The 23,234-nt window shown below is 39.8% G+C and overlaps 1 protein-coding gene across 1 annotated transcript; it reads right to left on the reverse strand.

Moving 5' to 3' along the window:
- Positions 1-1,496: 1,496 nt before the first annotated feature.
- fus (FUS RNA binding protein) lies at positions 1,497-23,008 on the reverse strand. Its single transcript, XM_074655770.1, has 15 exons — positions 22,840-23,008; positions 21,594-21,618; positions 21,116-21,297; positions 20,829-21,015; positions 19,564-19,787; positions 19,026-19,233; positions 14,140-14,174; positions 9,253-9,294; positions 8,621-8,730; positions 7,983-8,112; positions 7,454-7,552; positions 6,586-6,778; positions 6,313-6,410; positions 4,867-5,014; positions 1,497-3,594 (listed from the first exon to the last, which is right to left on the reverse strand). The coding sequence occupies exons 1-15, from the start codon at positions 22,850-22,852 to the stop codon at positions 3,555-3,557; spliced, it is 1,734 nt and encodes a 577-aa protein (XP_074511871.1). The 5' UTR covers positions 22,853-23,008; the 3' UTR covers positions 1,497-3,554.
- Positions 23,009-23,234: the final 226 nt, after the last annotated feature.

The following is a 23,234-nucleotide window of genomic DNA, read 5'->3' on the forward strand; positions in this document are numbered from 1 at the left end:
ACACACAATACTAGATAGTAGGACGGGTTCGTTGTTGGTTTGGGTCTTTTCAGGGAAGGTGGGAAACCACATCATTGGGACAGAAAATATCCTCGGACACCGTAAGTGGAGGAAATTAGTTTCTAGGAGACGTTCCTCTTGTGGCCGTTAAGAGGAACTGAAGGTGCTATAAAAGGTCATTACAGGGATCTGACCTTTAATGTGCAGTTTAGGGTATTGTTTTGGGTATTAAAACTGCAGCTAGCTCATCTTTGTGCCAGAATTCAACATATTTTAAATTTGACCACTTAACCACAGACATGTTGGTCTTCAGGGCAGACAGAAGTGACACCTAATCAACTTGTTGAAATGGTTATCCGAGATCTTTTTCCACTCTACATACTGCATGTAGGGCATATAACGATTAAAACCAGTCTTGATTGTGGCTTTGAACACTCTGCCAAGTGTGAAGTGGAGCGGCAGGCGAAAAAAAAAAAGTTAATTAAAAGGTTAACGCCGCCGGTCTGTGCTAGTTCTACAAATTAATTAATTCTTAAAGCCGATGATAAAATGTTTTACATCATATTCAACATTTATGAGAATAACGAGGACTTAAACTAGACCCATTACTCAGTTCAAAATGATCCCGAGCTTAACACAAACCTAACTGGTGTATGGAGCACGTGGATTTAAATGCTTATCCGTTTGACAGACAGCTGGAACAATAAGAAAAACTCAAGTCGAATGTTGAGTCTGAAAATCTCAAGCCTTGGGCCAGGAACGGCAGAGATCCCAGCTCAATGTTCTTCAGGTTCAATTTTAATGGTGTCAGAAAGTCAACACAGGTTACTCAAATGAATCACATAATGCTGTACAAGTATTTTGCAAAAAGCAGAGTTTTCATGGTGTTTAATATCAACAGACATAAACACAACCAAAACCCGAGCAGGTCCGGACACGTCTGTCCGGACGCAACTGCCCGCGTTCTTTAGATCATAACCTTATATACTTGGAACAAAGAACTCACCTCCTATTTTCCTGTCATCGTAAATTGTGGTATTCCTCAATTCTACTGGTCTCTGTCTTACTAATCAGCATATGACCTCTGCCATACATATGATCTTGGTACCTCCTCTGCCAGATTCCCTGTTTTGGGCCCCCTGCAGCTGCAAGGTTGCTTGGATCAGCATTACATCACTAGAGCTGTGAGTTACAGTGGCCAGTGTGAGTATTACAGCACTGGGATCAATACAGCAGCACTATGATTGTATGCTGTTTCAGTAGTAAAAACAGTGTTATAGGATTAATACTTTTATCATTGTTTATCACATTTTTATATAGTTTAAAAGGGATTGCTTCCTCACGAGCTCTTAATAACTAACTGTCTTTCGCTGCCGTGTCTCGTCTTTCACGTCTGCAGGTTCAGACGTCTGAACTCCATCAGAAACTTTTTGTGTAATCAAATGTTTAAAAGCTGCATAATAAACAAGTCAAATTCAGTAAGAACCACAGATGGATTGTTTAGTTTTATCAACATTTTCATTTGAAAATCAGCACATGCACATTACAAAAACAACTCATAAATAACAATAAATACACCTTTAATACAGACATGAGGCCTTACTTGATCACAATCTTAAGATCTTGCTCATGGTAGCCTACTTAGAACCAGAGGGTGAATTATGTAATAATTGCAAGAGCGATGTTGGCATCTTAAATGAAACTGGTATGCAATGTGACAGGCGTGATGAGTTTGATTAAACTTACCGTAAAAGCTTATTGTCTTTCTGTGTTTGTTTCCTTTACAACAAACAGTTGCAGGATCGGTTCAACTTCTATTAAATAACCAGGATCTTATTTCCTACAGTGGAAGCTACACATATACAACACAAGCCATCAGACGGGTTCTTAAGTCCCCAGGTTGCTAAACCTCAAAGTGAAAACAAAGTATGTCAGTTATAATCCTCCATAACACTGTAAATCTGTTCTTTGTGTCAGGAGTTGAAACGCGATGTAGCTCTGTTGTTAACAGCGACGTTCACCTTTGTTTTCACTTCCAAACTAGAACACAGCTTCAATCTTCTGGACTTATTTTAATCATACCTTTGTAAATGTTTATATTTATAGGATACAAGAGCCAGATTAGTTTCATTCACGCAAGTGCAGCAGTTGAGAAATTAATAATCATGTTGACACATTCGCCGTCTAACAATGTTAAGAGTTCCCTTAAATTAAAAGGTAAATAAATCCACACCAAAGAGGTGAACTTTCCTGACATTTCATTTCAATGTGGTGGAAATGAGACTTCAAATAGAAACTTCCCTGTAGAGGTACGGAGCGGTTTAGATTATCTGGTATACATTTTCTTTTTCTTAAAGTGGCAACAGACAACTTTTCATCTCCCCTCCGTAATCGATCTTTTGGAGGTTGTAGCGGGCTCAGTTTCATATGAATATGAAACTAGAAAACTTAAGGAATCCATTGGTACCAACCATGTCATACTAGCTTTTCGTGAAGGTTAAATAACGCACCAAACTTGGCACTAAATTTTGGTGAGGAAAAACTGTCATGGTCATTTCAAAGGGGTCCCTTGACCTCTGACCTCAAGATATGTGAATGAAAATGGGTTCTATGGGTACCCACGAGTCTCCTCTTTACAGACATAACCACTTTATGATAATCACATGCAGTTTGTGGCAAGTCATAGTCAAGTCAGCACACTGACACACTGACAGCTGTTGTTGTCTGTTGTTGAGTTTTCCATGTTATGATTTGAGCATATTGTTATGCTAAATGCAGTACCTGTGAGGGTTTCTGGGCAATATTTGTCATTGTTTTGTGTTGTTCATTGATTTCCAATAGTAAATATATCCATACATTTGCATAAAGCAACATGTTGATCAGAGTATTAAATGCTTGACAAATCTCCCTTTAAGGTACATTTTGAACAGATAAAAAATGTGCGATTCATTTGTGATTAATCACGACTAACTATGGACGATCATGCGATTAATCACATCACATTTTGTTCTCCACAGTTACTTCGGTTGTTCCGTCCTCTATTTCCTCCACTGGGGATAGTAACTGTAAAGGACTTACATTGATACTCTTTGGTAACTGGGGATATCTACCGATAGCTCACGGGGAAAACAAAAGCGCTATCGTCTTCCTGTTTTGGTTGACGCATTTCCTATATGCCGTAAATGGAGACTTCATTTTCCCGAGAGATCGTACCTGGTGGCAGACAGAACTGCAGAATGAAAGCGAAGCTTATGGGTAACCAATCTAAGAGTGTCATTATTCTATAGACATTGTGCAATCAAAATTTACTACATAATGAGAAGTTAAAACAAAACAACTTGTCTAATGCCACTTTTAAGATGTAATGTGATCCTAAGATTGTTAATTCTAAATGAGGCCCCACTGAGCAGAAGAAAGGAGTGTAACACAGAGAACAGGGATCGTCAAATTTCTCTACACACTGAATGAAAAGAATGAAAGTTAACAAGGTCATATAAAAGGTGAAGATGTGGGCTGGGCTCAGTACGGACGCACTGGTCTCTGTACTGCAAAGTTTAGTAGGGACGGCCCCGCCGCTCCTGTCTGTGGTCACCCCTGGAAAAAATAACAAAACACTGATTACATCATCAGCAACCAATGAGCAACGATTACATGGTCAACAGGTGCATGTGTGTGTGTGTGTGTGTGTGTGTGTGTGTGTGTGTTTGAACAGTAAGGGTTTCACACAAACGATATGTTGATATACAGAACAAACATCCAGTCACATCGTCACAGCGGTGGAAGGAGTATTCAAACCTTCATTAAATGTGACAGAATCATCATGCAGAAATACTGTTGTGATAGATTTATTTAAACATCAACACAGTGGAAACACTTTCAGCTCTCTGGGTTTCTTTCTATTTTCTCTGTACTGGGACGTTTTCTCCCCAATTGTTTCTCAGGATTCTACATAATTTAATCCAATAAAGAGTTACTGAAGAGCTTTCTAACTGACAGCTTGTTAGCTCAGTCTTAATGCCCTGACACACCAAGCTGACGATCAGCTGCGGACAGTTTGGGGCCGTCGGTGAGCGTCTGTCGGCCTAGTTTTTTTTTTGGTGTGTCCCGCACCGTCGGCTCTAGTCTCCCTGTGTCGGAGGCTTTTCGGCCAATTCAGCATGTTGAATAGATGGCGGAGCTCGTCGGTGAGAGAAATCACTCTGATTGGCTGTTCAGCTTAAACGAATCAGTGCACGAGAAGAGAAACGGAAGTGATGAAAGCAAACCAACGAGTAAAGTCAAGAGGACACACAGAAGGCTCTTCTCATTTTTCATCTTCATCACAACAACATGGCCATCTGGATAAAGCTAAGTGGTGAGTGAGAGTGGTGTGAAAATAGTCGGCAAACTCTGCTTTGTTTCATGTACGTATCACAACAACGGCTTGTACAGTATATCCGCCGTCCTCGGTCTTACAGTTCCCCTTTTTGAAGACGAATACAGACTACCGCCGGCTGCTGATGTGGAGAGTTGCTTTCTCTCATACAGGCGCAGAACGTGCCAACTGGCCGTCGGCTGTAGTCTTTGCGGTGTGTTCGAGTGCAACTTGTCAGCTAAGACAAAGGCGACGTGTGGCGACGAAACAGTCGGCCTTCATCGCCGCTAATTCTTTGATGTCGGCTTGGTGTGTCTGGGGCTTTAATCAGAAAATGATGCAACCGGAATGAGGCCTAATTCAGAATATCCAAATGGAATATGCTGTTTACATGACCCATATCAAATTCACTATATCATAATAGAAATAATGGTGGAATATTAGTGTGCATTTATGATGTACCTTTGATGTTGAAACACTTAATAAAAGTAATTTGTTTCAGAGTATCTGACCTTGCGTCCATCTTTCCGGGGCCATATCCTCCGCGGTCGCCTCCGCGGTCGCCTCCTCTGCCCCCTCTGAAGCCCCCGCGGTCGCCACCTCGGCCCCTGAAGCCGCCCCGCTCAAACCCCCCTCTGCGCTCTCCTCCTCCGAAACCTCCTGACAACAGAACAAGTAGTTTGTTGACAATTTGCAGACAGAAAGCGTCACCTTTACTACAACAAAGTGAGAGGTCACACTACAGAGCCAGTCGTGTGACCCTGTGGGGTTAAGTTTGAGTGAGACAGTCATGTAAGGGATAATGTACAGCATTTACATTATCCCGCTTATTACACAGCTACTTACTTAAGAAATCAATAATTTCACACAAAAACGGTCCACCAGAGTCCGACATCAGAACTGTGTCCATAGCAACATAATGATAGTCTGTTATACATAGCAACTGCTATAAAGAAATAACAGACCGTAGAATGCCGTGAAGTAAAATGACTCCTGTTTAACGGATTTACTCTTTATAGGTATCCAATTAGTAATCCAATCATTAATATCAGAGAAAGTGCAGTAAACTACTGGAGAAATAATCCCTATATCAAAGCAGACAGTAGTTCCAATGAAAACTCTCAAAACCTGGACAAATGAAACCAAAAATATCTGCACAACTAGACAACGTCAGAAGTAAGTACGTTTTATGTAATTTGGGTGAATTAACACTTCTGTAGTGGCCATTTGTCATAAAAATTTAAATCAAACTTCAATCAAAAGGCCACTGACGCACCATGGGTATGTGGATTATGCAGGCAAAAGAGTCCATTATCCATGCAAAATGTATGTGTTTCTGATGACTTATTTATCCAAATTAAAGCAAGCAAATGAAGCACAAAGAAAACACGGATGTCACTGCCTCTCTTGTTCTGAAAAAAAACATAAGCCCACCCAGTTGCATGCTGGTCCTATGTCTGTCTACATACCTATATAGGTGCGAGTTTCCACAGTTTTACCCAATTCATGAACAAAAGAAAACAAAATACTAATTACGCAAAAAAACTACATATACTAAACAAGAAAATAGTTTAACTAAACAAATAACTAAAGAAAACATGATCAAAAATTAATTCTAAATAAAGTAAACATCGAGAATAATAAATCAAACAACTACTTATTATTAGTAAAACAACAACTAAATACTAACAACAAATAAATACCTCCTACAACTTTAATAGACTAGAATTACCGCTTTGTGGTTGTATGCCTCCGCCAACCAGTTGCAGTTTAAAATTGTCATAACTACCCGGAGTCAATGAGATATCGCGTTCACGAGAATGGGACGAACTGACGTAAGTACGGACAACCTGAAAATATAATGCGTCCGGTCATGGTGGCTGTTGCCGGCGCCGAGGCATAAAAACATATCGTCTTCCAGTTAACAACATTATTAATATCTAACTCCAATAACTCACCTCTCTCCATCGGGGACATCCCTCCAGCGTCCTCTGGTTTCGGGGCCTTGCACTGGTTACACTCATTACGCCACGAGAAGTTCAGGTTGCCACAATTGCTGAAGACAAATATATAACATTATATTTATATGTCTGTCATGTCAATAAAAGCTGAGATTTCATTGAGATCCTTGAACAAAAAGTCAACACTTAAAATCACTGTTTTGTAGTATCAAAGCTGTCTGTCTAGATCCTTTTAGAAGAGATAAATGGAATCACTAAATCCTGACTCACGGGTTTGAACACTTCCAGTCTCCGGCTCTCTGTTGTCCTCCTCCTCCTCCTCCTCCAGCACCTCCACCACCACCTCCTCCTCCTCCCCCTCCTCCTCCTCCTGCTCCACCGCCCCCATTGCCTCCATTGCCTCCATTGCCTCCTTGGAAACCTCCACCTCGACCACCTCCAAATCCACCACGACCCATCGGCCCTATCAGAACCAAATCAGTCAGATCTTCTGTCAGTGTAACACTACGGTGATGCCTTCCCAGCAGTTGGCAGGTGTTTGTGTTAAATTAGTGAAGCTGCTTCTTTATCCTTCATACTTTTCAGCTGTCAACTTGTGACTGCAAACGTAGAAATATCACTAAGAGAAATGTTTTATCACGGACTGAGACTTGAAGCCAACATAGACGAGAAGTCCTTAAAGTGCTTAGAAAAATGGAAACTTGAACATCTACAGTTCTATGACAACTGGGCAAAGGGTTAAAAAAAAAAGCAAAGGGAAAATTATGCATAAATACATAAATAAATACATACATTTAAAATAAACAATAAATAGATTAAAAAAAAAAAAAAAAAAAAATACATACAAAATAAATTTAAAAATTAATAGAAATAAATACATAAATAAATCAACAAATAGGTATTGGACGTTGCGGAAAAGGTCATTGTTATGAGATATAAAATACTGGTAAAATAAAACCTTAAGCTGAACAAAAAATAGACACATTCATTATTCATTCTGCCCCAGATCAAATGTAATAACTTTTTAGACCTTGAATATCAAAAGCTAAATTTAAGATGTTGAAAGACTGGGACCCTGCTGCTGTCACAAAACGCCAACCTTCAAAAAACAAATTTAAGTTTAAAAAAACGGGCTCACCTCCTCGTCCTCTGCCTCCCCTCATACCGCCTCGGCCTCCAAAGTCAGCTCTGCGGGTGGCAAAAGACACCTTGATAGGATTTCCATTGAAGTCTTTACCTATGGAGGAAAGACAGACACCAAAAGGTCATAAGGAGCCGAGGCAATAAATAAATAAATAAACAAACAAATAAACAAGATAAATGTGCTTTGAATCACAAAATGGATTAAGAACAAGCACAGAATTTAACACAAGAAAAACAGAAACATGAGAGTAAATTCATGTCAGTTGTAACAGATTCCAATCAGTTTCTAAGGTGGAGAAAAAAAGTTGAAAACGTCCTAAACTAAACTTTTCAAACCACTCATGCAGCCCAGTCCATCCCAATGCTCAGTATGTTCCACACTCTGAATACACTTCCTCCATGACTTCCCTCACCTCCAACCTTGTTGAACATATAATGCTGTCTGTCTGACTTTTTGAAGCAGTCAGGGAGCGAACATTAATAGTTATGAGTGAGCCGAAGCTCGATGAAGACGAACAACTCACCATCAAACCAGTCGATGGCAGCTTTAGCTGAAGGGGGGTCATCGAAGGACACTGTGGCCTCCCCTTTCAGCTTCCCTGTCTCTCTGTCTGTGTACAGGTTGATCATCGGCAGGCCTGTCTTCTTGTTGATCTGAGAGGATGAAGGACACAGGGACAATACAGTGATTGAATATAGTCATATGATAGCAATTTAGAGACAACAATAAATTATCCAGTTGCAAAAAAAGTGTAAAATATTTGTGCCAGGAGGAACAGTCGTGAATTTAATTGTAGAAAAACTGAATTTGTTCTTCAGAAGTTGAAATTTTACATCACGTTTTGACATTGAATTTGCTCAGTTTCAAGACACAACCCTTTTCCTGGATGTATTCACTCTCAAAGTTTATGTGAATTTAAGTTTTTACACGTAGAAATCGGTGGCGAGTGTGTGCGAAAACGAGGTAGCAGCGGCGCAGAAGAGAGTTAGTTTAGCTTTCAGTAAATGTACAGTGGAAGTTGCAGTTAGTGCAAAAATAAATGCTGTAGCTCCTCAAGACCAACAGAGGCTTGTCAATCACGTTCAGTCTTGTGTGTGTCGCCTCACTGTTTTGAATCGATGCTCGCTCGCGTCTACATAGTGGCGGTGATTGGTGAGCTACCTTAATGATCCCAATCTGCTTAAAAAAGTCTGCCACTGATTCAACAGTGTAGTCGTCTCCCAGGCCTTGTACGAAGATGGTGTTATTATCAGAGTTATCCTGGTCTGGCACTGTTGGAAGATAACAGGAGATGTTAAGAAAGCAGAAAGAGGCTAACAGGACGGTGAACGTCTTCACATATCATTCAGTCTCTGACCTACAATAACTGACTGATTAAAGCAGAAAACTGGTGTTTATTGTGTAACAAGCAGAAAACATCTGAAATATCATCATCTTAGCAAACAATCACCTTCTGTATCTACACATCCAGCTGACTTTAGCAGCAGACTTTAAGACCTTTAAGTATCACTATTATGTTTATAAGTAACCTTTTAAAGTACATTTGAGTGCATCTGTACACACGTGTGTATTTTTCCTTTTCTTTTCTTTTAAATCTATTTTCTCATGCATGAATGGATGTTTATGTATCTTACATATCTCACACTATAAATTAAGCATCTTTCAATAAAACAGATCATGACAAAAAAAACAAAAAAAAACAAATCCCTTTTAGACAGCTGCATTAGTTTAAGTCATATGAATGGCTTTAAAATGTATACAAAGTGTCAGGTCTTAAACAATACAAAACTTACTGAAGCCGGGTCCTCCATGTCCATGGCCCGGGTCTCTTGGTCCTTAAGAGGGCAAAAAAAACAAAAATGAATTGTGGAAAAGAACAAGTGATGAACCACATAAACACATTCTTTATGTTCTCTCCTTGTTCCCACCACAACAGTTCCAGTATCGGGCTTCTAGCGACTCGGTATGTGGAGATATGATCTAAGGAGCTCACCATGTCAGCCTGCATATTTGTCATCAGCAAAACGTGTATTTTACCATCCTTTCTTTCAACGGTGCAATTATTTCACACCTTCTTTCAGGATTACCACACAGCACTTGTACTCAGAGGACAATAAGTAGCTGATCTTGAAGTCCCACAAACCAGATTGCACACATTGAGATACTGCCTTCAAGTTGATTTTGTGCATCAGAAGAACCACCATACTTCTCACAGTATTACCATTTCATTGGTTTGGTTGTGTGTTGATCCAACAAGTAAACACAGCCATGTGTAAATCTCTGACACGTCATGGTTGGGCTCTGGGATTTGATATTTATAACATAAAGCAATGCATTTGTGTCGATGCATTTCTTGACACACTATAAATCATTTCCTTTCGCACAGACAGTACCAACTCTTGGAACCACGTCCAACACATTGCAACACAATCCCTTTTTTGAGTATGTAAACCTTCACCTGACACGGTAATCCATGTCATTCAATCATTCATTCCTTTGTCTACTTTAGTTTCCACACAACTAATCAAAGGATTCTCAGGAATTGCCCCGACATAAATCTTGAAAGTAAGAAGAACACCATGTTGGTCATTCTGAGACCAATTTCAAAGCGTTTTGTTATTTAGTACATCTCTTTACCCATTCATAAAACCAACTTCCAATGTGGAAGTTTTCAGAGGTTAACTGAAACACCTTAAGAAGTTCATCGGTGGTATAACTCCTGTCACCTTTCAGAGGATGGACTGACGTCTGCGTCATTGGCAGTTTGATTTAATAGAACTTCTGGATCTAAAAACTTTAAAACAAACTTTGCATTGTGATAAGAAGCCAGAGCCAAACCCTCTTCTACCAGCACAACTTTTGAACCTCTTCAAATCTGGCAAGAATTGACTGTGAAACCAGGAAACTGATGACAAGATGATTGTTACTTTGATGAATGTAAGAGAAACTACCCACGCTGCACTATTCCTGGCATGATGGATGGATGACTCATTATTGTTTACAAAAGAAGCATTCCCTTTAAAAGACACACCTTTTCCATGATAATGCTGTGTCATCATGACTGATTTGTACAGGTATCAAAAGTAAAGCTCCAGATTTCAAGTCTCAATCTCACTTGGGACGAGGGATTGATAAATTAATTTCATGAACAACAACTGTACATTAAATAGACAGTACGACTATTTAAGAGATACAGAAATTGATGCTTTCTAATGACTTTGTATTGATTTTTAAAGAATTGTAGAGGACAATTATTTTTTCAAATCAACAATCTATCTATTCATTACGTGTTCATTAAAATGGCATCTACCCATAAGTTGAACAAATACTTTACACTGCAACAACAATCTCAAAAAGTGTTGCTATAAAGTATTTTTATCTAACTGTCTGTCTGTTTGTCCTTAGAGTTTCCCCACAACCGTTCATCTGATCGACTTCACACTTGGCAGGTGTATTGCTGAGGACCCATGGAAACGCAGTATCGAGTGTGAAGTTGTTAGGATGAGCGCCACAGGCCAAGCAATCGGCCGAACGGGCACTGCACTAACTCTTACAAGCAACATGTCTTTATTTCTGTTTCGTTGTAGCTTTTTATTACTGATGTTTTGTGAGATCATGTTATTTTGAAAGGTAAGATCAGCTGAAGTAATAAGAGGCTCTCTGGGGGGTCCTAAAGGCCTCCCCCTGATCGACGAAAAGACCGTGGTTACGACCACGCATAGTGGCGTAACTTGTTCATAATTACGTGGATTACATAAGCATTGATTTTCCGGATTCTCCGACTTCCTCCAACATTCCAAAGACATGCTGACATGGTTAGGTAACTGTTGACTCTAAATAGATCAACAATAGGTGTGAATGTGAGCGTGAACGGTTGTCTGTCTCTATGTGTCAGCCCTGTGATAGTCTGGCGACCTGTCCATGGTGTACCCCGCCTTCACCCAATGTCAGCTGGGATCAGCTCCAGCCCCCCGCAACCTTGAATAGGATAAGCGGTTACAGATAATAGATGGAAGGACATACTAATTGATTTCGTGGGATATATATGAAATACATTGCATTTATTTTTCATAGCTACGAACAGTGTATGAGAACAGCCTGCCCTGGTGCAGAGGAAAGCATCCTACCAGGAGGCAGCACCAGCTGGTCTGGGAACTGCTCTGCTCAGAGCAGAGAGTGGTCGTCCCTCCGGTCTACACTCCCCACTTCAGGACACCAGAAGGTGCAGAACTACACCAAGCAATAAACTATGCCAGCTTCTACACTCAGGTAAACTCCTCTCTGTAGCCACAAGTCCAACAAAGAGAGACTCAGAGAAATCTTCTTTCCTCAGACCATCAGGACTGTGACCTCTGAACTCTGTATGTCCTCCATCCTCGTCCGGCACATTGACCTCTGTGAATCCTGTGGTACAGTTTCCCTTACAACTGTGACATACTGTGTGTACTGATCACATTTGTATTCACTGAGAAAACTGCTCAGCCCACCTACACACCAAGTTAACATACAAACATTTAATACTTAAATTAAATGTTATTGTATAGTTGGATTTGTATTGTTTATATTTCTTTTTTTTTTTCTCATTCTTATTCGCTACACATACTGTTTGTGTATGTAACAAATACAACCTTTGAATCAACATTGCTGGTGCAGTTTATAATTGCAACGGCACAGATTTTGTTTCCAACACTGGACCCTGCTGCACTTTAACTACAATAATTATTACCATTATTGATTACTATAGTATATTACTTGGATATTCTAAGTAGAACATACAAAACACACTGCCTTTGGCAAACGGCATTGTACTTTTGATAGTGAAACACTTCATGTTATCACCATGAACATAACTATTGTACTGTAGATGTAACTCTGACAACACTAGAGCACCTGCATCAACTTTGCTGCTTTATAATAAAATACAAACACACAAACACAAACTTTCCAGCAGTAAACCTATAACACACAATCATACTAATGTGTGATTAAGAACCTGTAGATGTGGTTTATACAATAGAGGGAGTCGTGATCGAAGCTTTATTACCGACTGGTCTATTTGTCCATTTGGATTACCACATTATTGAGAAACAGTCCTTCCATTTACAGCACCTTGTATACCATATCAAGTTACTCGTACTTGCGAACGGTCCACAGTTGTGCAATGAAACCAGTTTTTAACCATTCAACTCTCATCTCTGGAAAGTAGAACTGAAATCTCCCTTCTACAAGTTTTGCAGTCACGCTGGTATGAGGCAAAGTTTCCATAAATGTTATTTCATTTGTGACAAACAACCTGCATCATGTTTGCAAAATCTGAATCATGAAGTCAAACCTGTTTATACTTTTCGTATCAAGTTTCTTTTGTTGATTTTGATACACTACCCCATCAAATCCCGCAGGTTTAATGACTCAGAGAAGACCGGATACGTTGTAAACACCCGTCAATCAGATTCAAACACCAGCAATATTCCAAGATGCAACATGGAGTAGCAGAAGAACTACATGTAAAGCCATAATGTACCATTTAACTCCCTCTGCTGGACACTTCCAATCACTGAGTATGAGTTCACTTAACAGTACCTGAGATTATAAACCACACATGAGCACACTGAGGGTTCTTACCTGTGAGGCCGTGCTATGGGAAACATTATGCATCACACTCTACCTTGTGTAGCATATTCTAAAGTTGAAATAACATGAAAGTCTTAATAATAAGTTTAACCTCCCCTGTCATATTCATGTTTTTCCAACAGTTGGAAATATGCCGCACATTAGGGTTGGGCGATATGTTACAATTTTCCAACCGGCCACCGTCAGCCAGACAACCGTGGATACTATTCGCGCAGGTGTGTGTGTGTGCGTGCGTCACGCACAGAGGTCAGGGGAGTCTCGCTGACATCCGCGGTCTTTAACGTGAAATCTAATTTTACTGAAACATTACAGCCTAATGGCCCTAATCTTCTTCAATCAAACAAAATAAATCACCTTGAGATCTTTGCTAAACAATAAGCTGCACAGCTGTTCGACACTATTTGAAAAAGAGTCAGATGGCGTCAGATTAAGGACGCCTCCACCTGCAGCCTCCAGATGAACAAGCAGCTGGGGATAACATGCTGTAACTATGCTATTAAATTGGGCAGTGGTGGCCTAAAGGTTAGAGAAGCGAGCTTGTGACCGGTTCTATCCTTTTGGACCGGCAGGATAAATTTGGGTGGGGAAGGTGCCCCTCCCTCATTACCACCACTGAGGTGCCCTTGAGCAAGGCCCTTAACCCCAACTGCTCCAGTGGAGCTGCTCAGTGGCCAGCACATCAGACTGTGGTTGTACTGGGCAGCTTCCAGGTGTGAATGTGTAACTGTGTGAATGTGATCAGGGCGTTCCTGAAAAAGAGAGCATTGCTCTCAGTGAATCTCCCCTGAATAAATAAAAGGTAAAAAAAAAAAAAAAAAAAACAATAGCTGATATATTCGTCCAATCGCCCAACCCTACTAAACATAATCACGTTTTTCTCTGCATAATCGGTGCAGTAGTATAAATTTGACATCTCCAAGTACTTTGATTACTTCAAAAACCACACACCCGCTTCATGCTCTAAGTGTACTGATCTCCCCTCCTTTTAGCTTTGACTCCTCAAACTCAACAAACCTTTTTACTCAAGTGTTTTTTTTTTTGTCACTTACCACCAAACTTATTGAATCCTCCACGATCGCCCATTCTGATGATGAGGAAGAGAGAAACGACACGCATTGAAGGCTGGTGCTGACAGCGATTTCTCTCAATGGGTTGTGGGTAACCTTCACTGTCACAGTCTCTCACTTAAACCCACCCCTCTTCAGTTGGCACTTGTCCTACTGGACCCCTATTTAATCTTGTTCAGAGTCTCTTGAATATACCTCGAGGACAAGAGGCCAGTTTAAAGACCTTGTCATTTTATGTTCACAAGCAGCTGAAATTTGCCATTTTTTTACCCTGAAGTTCTATCAAGTCTTTAAGTGACTTGCGTGCACCCATTTTATTTCATCATATAACTTGGTTTTGTGTCAATTAACCAACCCAAACATTAACACCTTTGATCCCTGGTTGGGTGTTGGGTATTTTTTAGGTCTCAGACAACCTTTACTCTTGCAGCAAATCCCAAAACAAGTGTTCTTTGAGTATTTTCTCATGATCTCCCAAATTATTTGTTTTTTCAATCACTTTCCTCTAACTACAAGAAGACTATTAACTTGTCTGTAGACTTCCCCCTTTTCACAATTTCCCTAATGATGGCTTAAGAGCAGAAAGCCAGCCTGGAGAGAAGGTAAAAGCCTAGGAGAAGATTCAAAGATTGATTAAAGCAGAGCATGACACAGTGGGGGGGCTGGTTGGGAAGGTGGTGGTAACAAGTGAGAAAGGCAGGTGATGGTAATGTTTAGTGTGTGGGCAGAGTGAAGGCCACACTGTACTTGCCATTTGCAAGTTGCTGCAGACAGAACGCCATATCGGCTTACTGGCCAACTTTAAATGCATAGGGTAAAAATCTAAATTATCAAATAATTCGTTGTGTTTTGGTCAAATTTGTCTCTCTTATGCTGTGTTCACACCAAACGTGAAGCGAATTTTCACCTTGCGTTACTTGCGTGAGTTTGACCATGGGATCTTTTTATGTTTATTAACGTTGAGGAAGGGCTTCCCCTCCATGTAGATACCAACATCGTTTCTTTCCACCATTAATCTGGTTTACTACAGCGGTGCGAACCCACAATACATTTTGCTGTGATTTAATTGCAATAAATGGATTAAATGGATGCCGCAATAACTAAATCATGATACCGATTTGTAAAAAGTCTGAATTCAGGCTTTTAAAATGCTTGTTTTTTTTAATGGAATTCGGATTGATCAGTGCTAGACTATGATAATATTGTAGCAGCTCCATCAACAATCAAAATAACGCCATCTAAATTAGGCATAAATACGTCAGCGATGTTATTGTTTATAAACATACATTTATACTACAGTATATATATATATATATATATATATATATATATACACTATATATAGAGCTATTGGTGCCCACAGACGGCAACAATATTCTTTTCCTCAATTTCCGATTCAACAACGTCGAAGACGCTCAACAATGATAGGCTTTCGCGACACAGCTTGAACCGAGTTTCTCACACGAGTGGAACAATTTCACGAATTATTTAGTACACTAAATTATTTGCGTTGCCCGGCACGTCTTTGCATTGACTTTGTATGTAATCGCGCCGCACAAAAAAATGTTGCTTTGCGTTTGGTGTGAACATACCGTTAGAGGTATTGCTCTGCCTTTAGTTTACATTTAAATACTTAATAGTTTGTGCCTTTTATAAACAGTACAGACACTTCATTATACCAAGATGTCACATCTAGTGTGAAATAACGGAGGTGTGGTAAGACACAAACACCAGTCGCTTTTTTAACTCACACCTACATGTTCCTCCATTCTCAAATCTTGAACCGAGATCACTCAAAAACCATTTAAACTCTTCAATACATAAAGATGGAAATATCTAATCATTTAACAATGCTTTTGTTGAACAACACAGGAGGATATCAGCCGATTAGTGCTCAGTGCCATCTGCCTACTTAAAGGAAACTGTGATGACGCATTGGGGATTGACTTCCACATATTGTAATGGCGGGGAAGGAGATACACTGTAGTCCATGATGGGTGAGAGAACATATAATGAAATGGCACACTAATTTGTCTGTGAGTTCATCACCAACATCATGAGGTTACAAGGAAGTACATGAAATATTGTGCGACCAACCTCTATAACAAAAACATCAACTTACCAGTTTCTGCTTCTTAGCTTCACTATTGTTGTAAAATCGTTGTGATTTGTCTCTGTTCTAGCTTGTATAGTTTATATATGTTTGACCCAACCCATAATTTAGATTTTTATAACATTTATAGCGTTCTCACTGTTTGCACAGAAAATACAGTTTGAAGAGCAGCCTGTTTACTAAACTGATTATTTTATTATTAATTTGGGCTTTCAATTGATTGAAATATTTAATCACAATAAATCACACATTTTTTATCTGTTCAAAATGTACCTTAAAGGGAGATTTGTCAAGTATTTGATACTCTTATCAACATAGGAGTGGACAAATAGGCTTGCTTTATGCAAATGCATGTAAATATTTATTATTGGAAATCAGTTAACAGCACAAAACAATGACAAATATTGTCCAGAAACCCTCACAGGTACTGCATTAGGCATGAAAAATATGCTCAAATCATAACATGGCAAACTGCAGCCCAACAGACAACAACAGCTGTCAGTGTGTCAGTGTGCTGACTTGACTATGACTTGCCCCAAACTGCATGTGATTATCATATCCTTCGTGACAAGTATAAAGCGTTTGTGTTTAACAGAACTTCCTCTTAGTAGAAAAAGTGCAGATTTTAAAGATAAGTTCAGTTTAGTGTCGCAGCATTGCTGTTGTTTATAACTTGGCTTTCATGCAATGCTGAGTTTGAATGTGATCATACCATCATTTCTGTAATAATAATGGAAAGTTTGGGACCAGAAATGTTGTCCTTCTAAAATATCTAAGTTGAGAGCACCATTATTGTTGTTTGGATCATCCTACTGGCAGTGGAGAGTCTGCTGTACACAAGGTTTTTTCTGTTACAGTCATGTAAAAAAGGCAACAAAACCACTATCAAGATGAAGATGTTATAGCTGTAGGGAACTTTAGCAACAGCACCAAGCACCATATACACGGCCAAATCACCATGAAAAACCAGCATATGATAACATGTTGCATTTCAGTTGAAATAGGGTTTGTTTGTTAGCTGCTGTTGTCTCTTCTTATAAAACTTTCACAATGAGACACGGATCTGGTTGTGCAGATGTTTGCTATTAAAAGCTTTATATTTATGCTGTTGATATTTAAAAATGTAACTTAAAGGAGTTGTAGTTTATCGTCTGTTTATGGTTCAATTTGAGCTTTTCCTTCATTCCTTCCCACATTTTCGCTTTCTGCTGTTTGTAAAGTATCACTGATACAAGGGCCTTTTCTCAAATGAGTGACAGTGAGGGAGGGGTCATGTTTCATAACAAAACTGTTATTTGTAAGATTTCAAACAAATTTTAAGTTTGCATGTATCTCTGTTTCTGTTAGCCATGGCCAGCCAGACCCAACGCAGTGATTTATTCTGGTTCATGTTGCAGCATTTTCATTCAAGGATCCATCATTAATGCTTCATATGAGTCATGAGCATGTTCATTGTAACGTCACACAAGCGCCCTCTTGCTTTTGGTGGTAGTAATCATAATGTTTTCTGACCAGCATTCAGCCACAAGGACCTTATATCCAAACCCCTGTATGATATGATGTCACCCAGTTTACAAGCTCAACTCGCCATTTCAAACACTACCTTCATGTTTTGAACATGTACAGTTTCCTTTTGTGAGCTCTGGGCATTTTATGTTTTCTGATCAAACACATCAGAGATGTAAACGTCCAGATGTTTTTCTCAGGTTTAATGTGTGTTGCATCCAGTAGGCTGGGCAATACGTTCTGTGGTATCATCATCATGATGATATGATTATATTGTGCTAATGTTTTACAAAGTTCTGTTGTTTAAATAAACCATAAATTTAAAGCAAATTGTAATTATAAAACCCAATTAAGTTACTGAAGATTCTGCTTCACACACATGAAGTTTTTTTCTGATTAAATGAACAGTTTGTTGCATGAAACATCAATTACTTTTTTTCTTTACACTGTACATATTATATAAGAAAACGATTCTTATTAATATTGTGGTATTGGTTTCTACCATAACTCCCCACCACAGCATCCAAGCAATGATGGCGTCGTGTCAGGTGAGCGGATCGATACCATACCACCAAAACTAAGTCCTGTTTTGAGTTTTAAAAAACAATATTAGCAACAAAAACTGATCTGTCTCACGTTGGATCACGTTCTGGACACATGAACCCTCTTCTCAGTGCATGCACTCTGCTTCTCTGCTGCTGTTGTGTGTGTGCATGCAGACAAGACGATTAAGTAATTAACAGAGGAAAAAGTATGGGATCAATATTAGTGATTCTTGCCCTGGTATTATTTGGTAATGGATCAAAACCAATTTTGTGTTATTGCCCAGAGTTGCAGCACAGGACTCAGACTGTCTCTGTCCTCAGTTTGACTCTGTCCTCAGTTTGACTCGGGGAGGTGCTGTGAAACACAGATGAACGTTTAATATGTATGTGTTCACCTAAGAAAGGTGCATGCGGCTCTGACAACAAACCAGGATTTGTACAGTCGTCACCGCAGACTGTGAATGTAGCAGTTGCTTTGTGGCAATTTAGGAATCCCTGAGACTCTTGCACTTCTCAATTGCTTTAACATGTAGCTACAAATGTGGATCAGTGCTCAATCTCCTATTTCATTTCCCTCTACACAGTTCCACATGTAACTGCAGGTGAGGAAACATTTACATGCATCACTGTACTCACATTCAGTGTGCCAGGTGACCTAAGACAGGACTGACAACATGGACACTGGATGATTTTGAAACACTCACCCCATGCCTCCTCTTCCTCTTGGTCCACCTCGGCCACCTCGGTCAAAACCACGATCATATCCACCACCACCGCGACCCCCAAATCCGCCCCCACGGCCCCTGCCACCGCGGCCATCCTGACCTCCGTAACCTCCATCGGGGTCGCTGTAACCTCCTCCTCCTCCTCCTCCTCCTCCTCCGCTCAACGGTGGGCTTTCGTCTCCATATTCTAAGAGAGAGTTTTGACAATCAGACCTCAACAGATTTACCCATTTGAGAGCGCTTCACACACTCTGAATGCAAACACTGTATTGTGCAACTGTGTAATAGCATTGTGTTTTTGATTTATTTGTTTCCAAGTCACTCTAGAAAACTTTGTGGCTATGGTATACCGTAGACACAGTGTATGAGGAGGTTAATGGAGGTTAGGGGAGGTCTGAGGATTATCCATCAGTATGTCATGTACAACGTTGTCCCCTGTTGAATTCATGTTAACTTAATTTCACTCGGAAAAATAAACAAAACATATTAAAAAGGATCACATAAACCCCTCCCTTACCTCCACCTTGACCATACTGGCTCTGCTGGCTGTAGCTCTGTGGAGGGGGGGAGCTGTAACTCGGAGGCTGGTTATAATGACTTCCTCCGTGTTGGGATGGCTGTTGGTGGCCCCCGCTGGCCCCATAGCCACCAGTCGGACCTCCACTGCTGCCGTAACCACCTCCACTCTGTCCACCGCTCGGTGGCTGGTTGTAGCCAGAGGCCTGCGAGTTACCTTCATAGCTGTTGAAGGTTGGGAGAAGAGGAGCATTAAAGAGCTAGAAAACACCTCCCCCAAGGCTACACATCTGTGGCACCAAAGCTTGCTGGAAGAGGAACCTAAACCAAACTTTTCTTGAATCACCTTCATGGTGATTTTTTTTTAGCTCTATTGACACATTTTTCCTTCAGTTCCACAGAGATATCAGACTGTTGTGCACCTGGAAAACTCACATGCCAGAAAGGACGTTTCAGTACTATGACAACCGATGACCATGAGATGGTGTCGTAGCTGTGACACAATTTTATATTTAACAGGGTTTTAATATGGTGAGCTCTGTTACAGTACAGTATACAATTAGTGCAAGAGTGTAAAAGTGCAAGGAGTGATGGAAAATGAATAAATAAATATTGAGTGGAGAAAAATATTATTTTATTCAGTCACTGCCCAGTTACCCTACAGTCTAAACCACCTGCTCCTTTTCAATCATCCTTTTCTCCATTACAGTTAGGTAATTTTGAGACAACTATACTGATACTTGTAAAAGTATATAGCCTGTACAATGATGCAGTTAAACTAGAATTATCAACTTGTGGTTGTATGTCTCCGCCAACCAATCCAGTCAACTTGCAGTTTACATCCATGTGTATCCAAAATGTCATAATTTTATCCTGTTAGCCATTTGTGTGAAATTGTCATAATTAGCGTATGAATTCTTGTTTTATGAGGTCATAGTGACCTTGACCAAGTGGATGTTTGTGCCAAATTTGAAGAAATTCCCTCCAGGCGTTCATGAGATATCGCGTTCACGAGAATGGGACAGACGACCTGAAAACATAAAAAGGCAGAGGACTTGACGGACAACTTGAGGTTTAAATCTGGGAGTCCTCGACTGATGATGCAAATCATCTAGATTTGGGGGGAAGCCTTAGCTGGTAGGCACCAAATAAAATGCCGTAAGCAGTGTTGGTTATATTTTATCATCCAATAATCTCAACTCCTGCCCAAATGGGGCAAAAGTCGGCAAATATAAAGTGCAGAAGCAGAAGCTGATGGCGTCTTACCCTGCGGAGGATGAAGGAGGAGGCTGCTGCTGGTTGTACCCAGAGAAGGATGACTGCTGGTTGTAGCTCATGTTGGAGGGCTGGTTGCTGTTGTTGTAACCTCCAGGGCTATAGGACTGATTATAACCACCACCACTGCCAGCACCACCACCACCACCACCCTGGTTAGATGGTGGAGAACTGTATCCTACAGGGAGAAGAGAGGAGACGGGGGTTAAAGTGAGCTACACCACAATGTGTGACTGGCAAACTGTGTAGTATGTGACAGTTAGTGAGACTTCCTCTACCTGACTGGGATTGACCACCATAGCTGCCATATCCTCCTCCCTGGCCGTAGGAGCTGGGGCTGCTGTCAGAGCTCTGGTTGTAGCCTCCGTAGCTCTGCTGGCTGTAGCTCTGGCCAGAAGACTGACCATAGCCCTGGTTAGCACCACCACCTCCACCACCTCCTCCACCATAGGACCCATAGCTGCCACAGGTTAAAACAACAAAACGCTAACACACCAATATATCGCTTAAAAAATGTTATGCATCGATAGTAAGCACTTTTCCATAACTTTCCAAAACAAATTTCATAAAATGATTTGTTAATTTCATGGTTTCTCATACTTTTCTTGCCTTAAAGAAAATGTAAGGCCTTGATTCTCATGTCCCCAAAAATGATATACATTTCTAGTCTGGGTGTTTATATGAGAATGAAGGGAGCTATTGATGTGTTATATAGAGGGTATGATGTATTTAAGTTCATGACTGAGTATTACTTACCCCTGGCCAGATGTTTGGGAATAATCTATGGAGTAAACAAAAGTATTAACATCAAAGAAAGATTTTAACAGTATAGAACTTGTAGGGCTGATCCAAATGCTACAAAGCATTCATTAATGAAAACTAATTTAATCAGTGGGATGCTGATTTCTGTTAGGCAAATATGGGCTTTAATCTAACCCAACAGAAATGATATGACATGTTTTATTGTCTGTTATTATTTAAATAATACCATCGTCTTCTAACATACAAATACAATGGAATGAGACATTAACCAGCACTGTAATAAAGTTATAGCTGAAGCTATAATTTGTATAATTGTTACACAAGCAGCTTTTCTTTCTTTTTTTCCCAATATTATATTAATTGTTTTTTGTTCATTTTGAAACAACAGAACAAACATTCACAAACGTCCCCAATAATAACATTCTCAGTACAAAGAAACTTAACAAATATAATATTAATATCAAATAAGCCAGTATAGAAACAGGAAAAACGTATTATATACAAAAAATAGTTAAGTAAAAAAAATATATATACAAGTAAAAAATAATAATAATGAAAAACATTAAAATAAAATTATATCTACAAGCAGCTTTTAAAACATGCAATTTTGTTGTGTTTGTTTCGTTAATAAGAAAAAGACAAAAGTAAACTAACATGTAACCAGTGTTGGAAAGGAACTAAGAACAATGAATGAATGAGTAATTTATCATCATGTCTGGTTATTTACATAACCCATCCCTCAGGGGATTATTCAGACACATTAACTAACAACAAATCAAAAGTAAAACTAATGTGAAAACTAACATGTTCAACAGAAATGGTCTCTGTGTTGAACAATACAATATTATAAATATAGTAAGCGTTTTCAGTCCAAAATGGCGGCAGCGGCTGTTGTCAAAAAAACACAGGAGTTTCGTCTCCAAACTAGCACAACACAACAAGCGACCCTGCTAGCTGACAGGAAGGTAGCCGCTAAGCTAAATGCTAACTGAATATACCGGTAACGTTAGCTAACTGAGCTTTACGGTAACCGATGCTATGAGGCCCTTCTATATTTTAACAGAGTAATATATATAAATAAAAACACCTTTAAGCAGTAACAGATTAGCAGCTAATAGCCAACACTGACTACTAACTGTCGTCTTGTCACCTAGCTACCGTTACTAGGTAACGTTACATCTTAACCTTCACTGATAAAACATCTGATCGTTCTTCAAGCACCAAACAGATGTTTTCATACCGTTAGACGCCATTCAGACGAACGAGAAACAGCCTTTAACCTTCAATAAAGCCAATCAGACAGTGTTTGTTGTTAGCTGAACCGAGGAGGAGGAGGAGGGTGACCGAGATGAAGATGGATGAACCAGAAACACCGGTGTCCCTTCAACAGTCCAGACCTGCAGTTCCTCCTGCGGCCGCAGGGGGGCGCTGCAGGAGTGGGTCTTCTTCTTCTTCTTCTTTTTCTTCGTCTTTGGAGCTTATTGCTACCTACTGGACTGGAGTGTGGAGAGGCAGATTGGCAGGAAAAATACAAGATAAATAAATAAAATAAATCATAATTATAATTATAGTAAAAATAATAATAATAATAATAATAATAAATAAACAGATGATCAAGTAAATAACTGATTTCTG

Source organism: Sebastes fasciatus, chromosome 13, assembly GCF_043250625.1.
Source record: "Sebastes fasciatus isolate fSebFas1 chromosome 13, fSebFas1.pri, whole genome shotgun sequence".
In the NCBI taxonomy this organism is placed as follows: Eukaryota; Metazoa; Chordata; class Actinopteri; order Perciformes; family Sebastidae; genus Sebastes; species Sebastes fasciatus.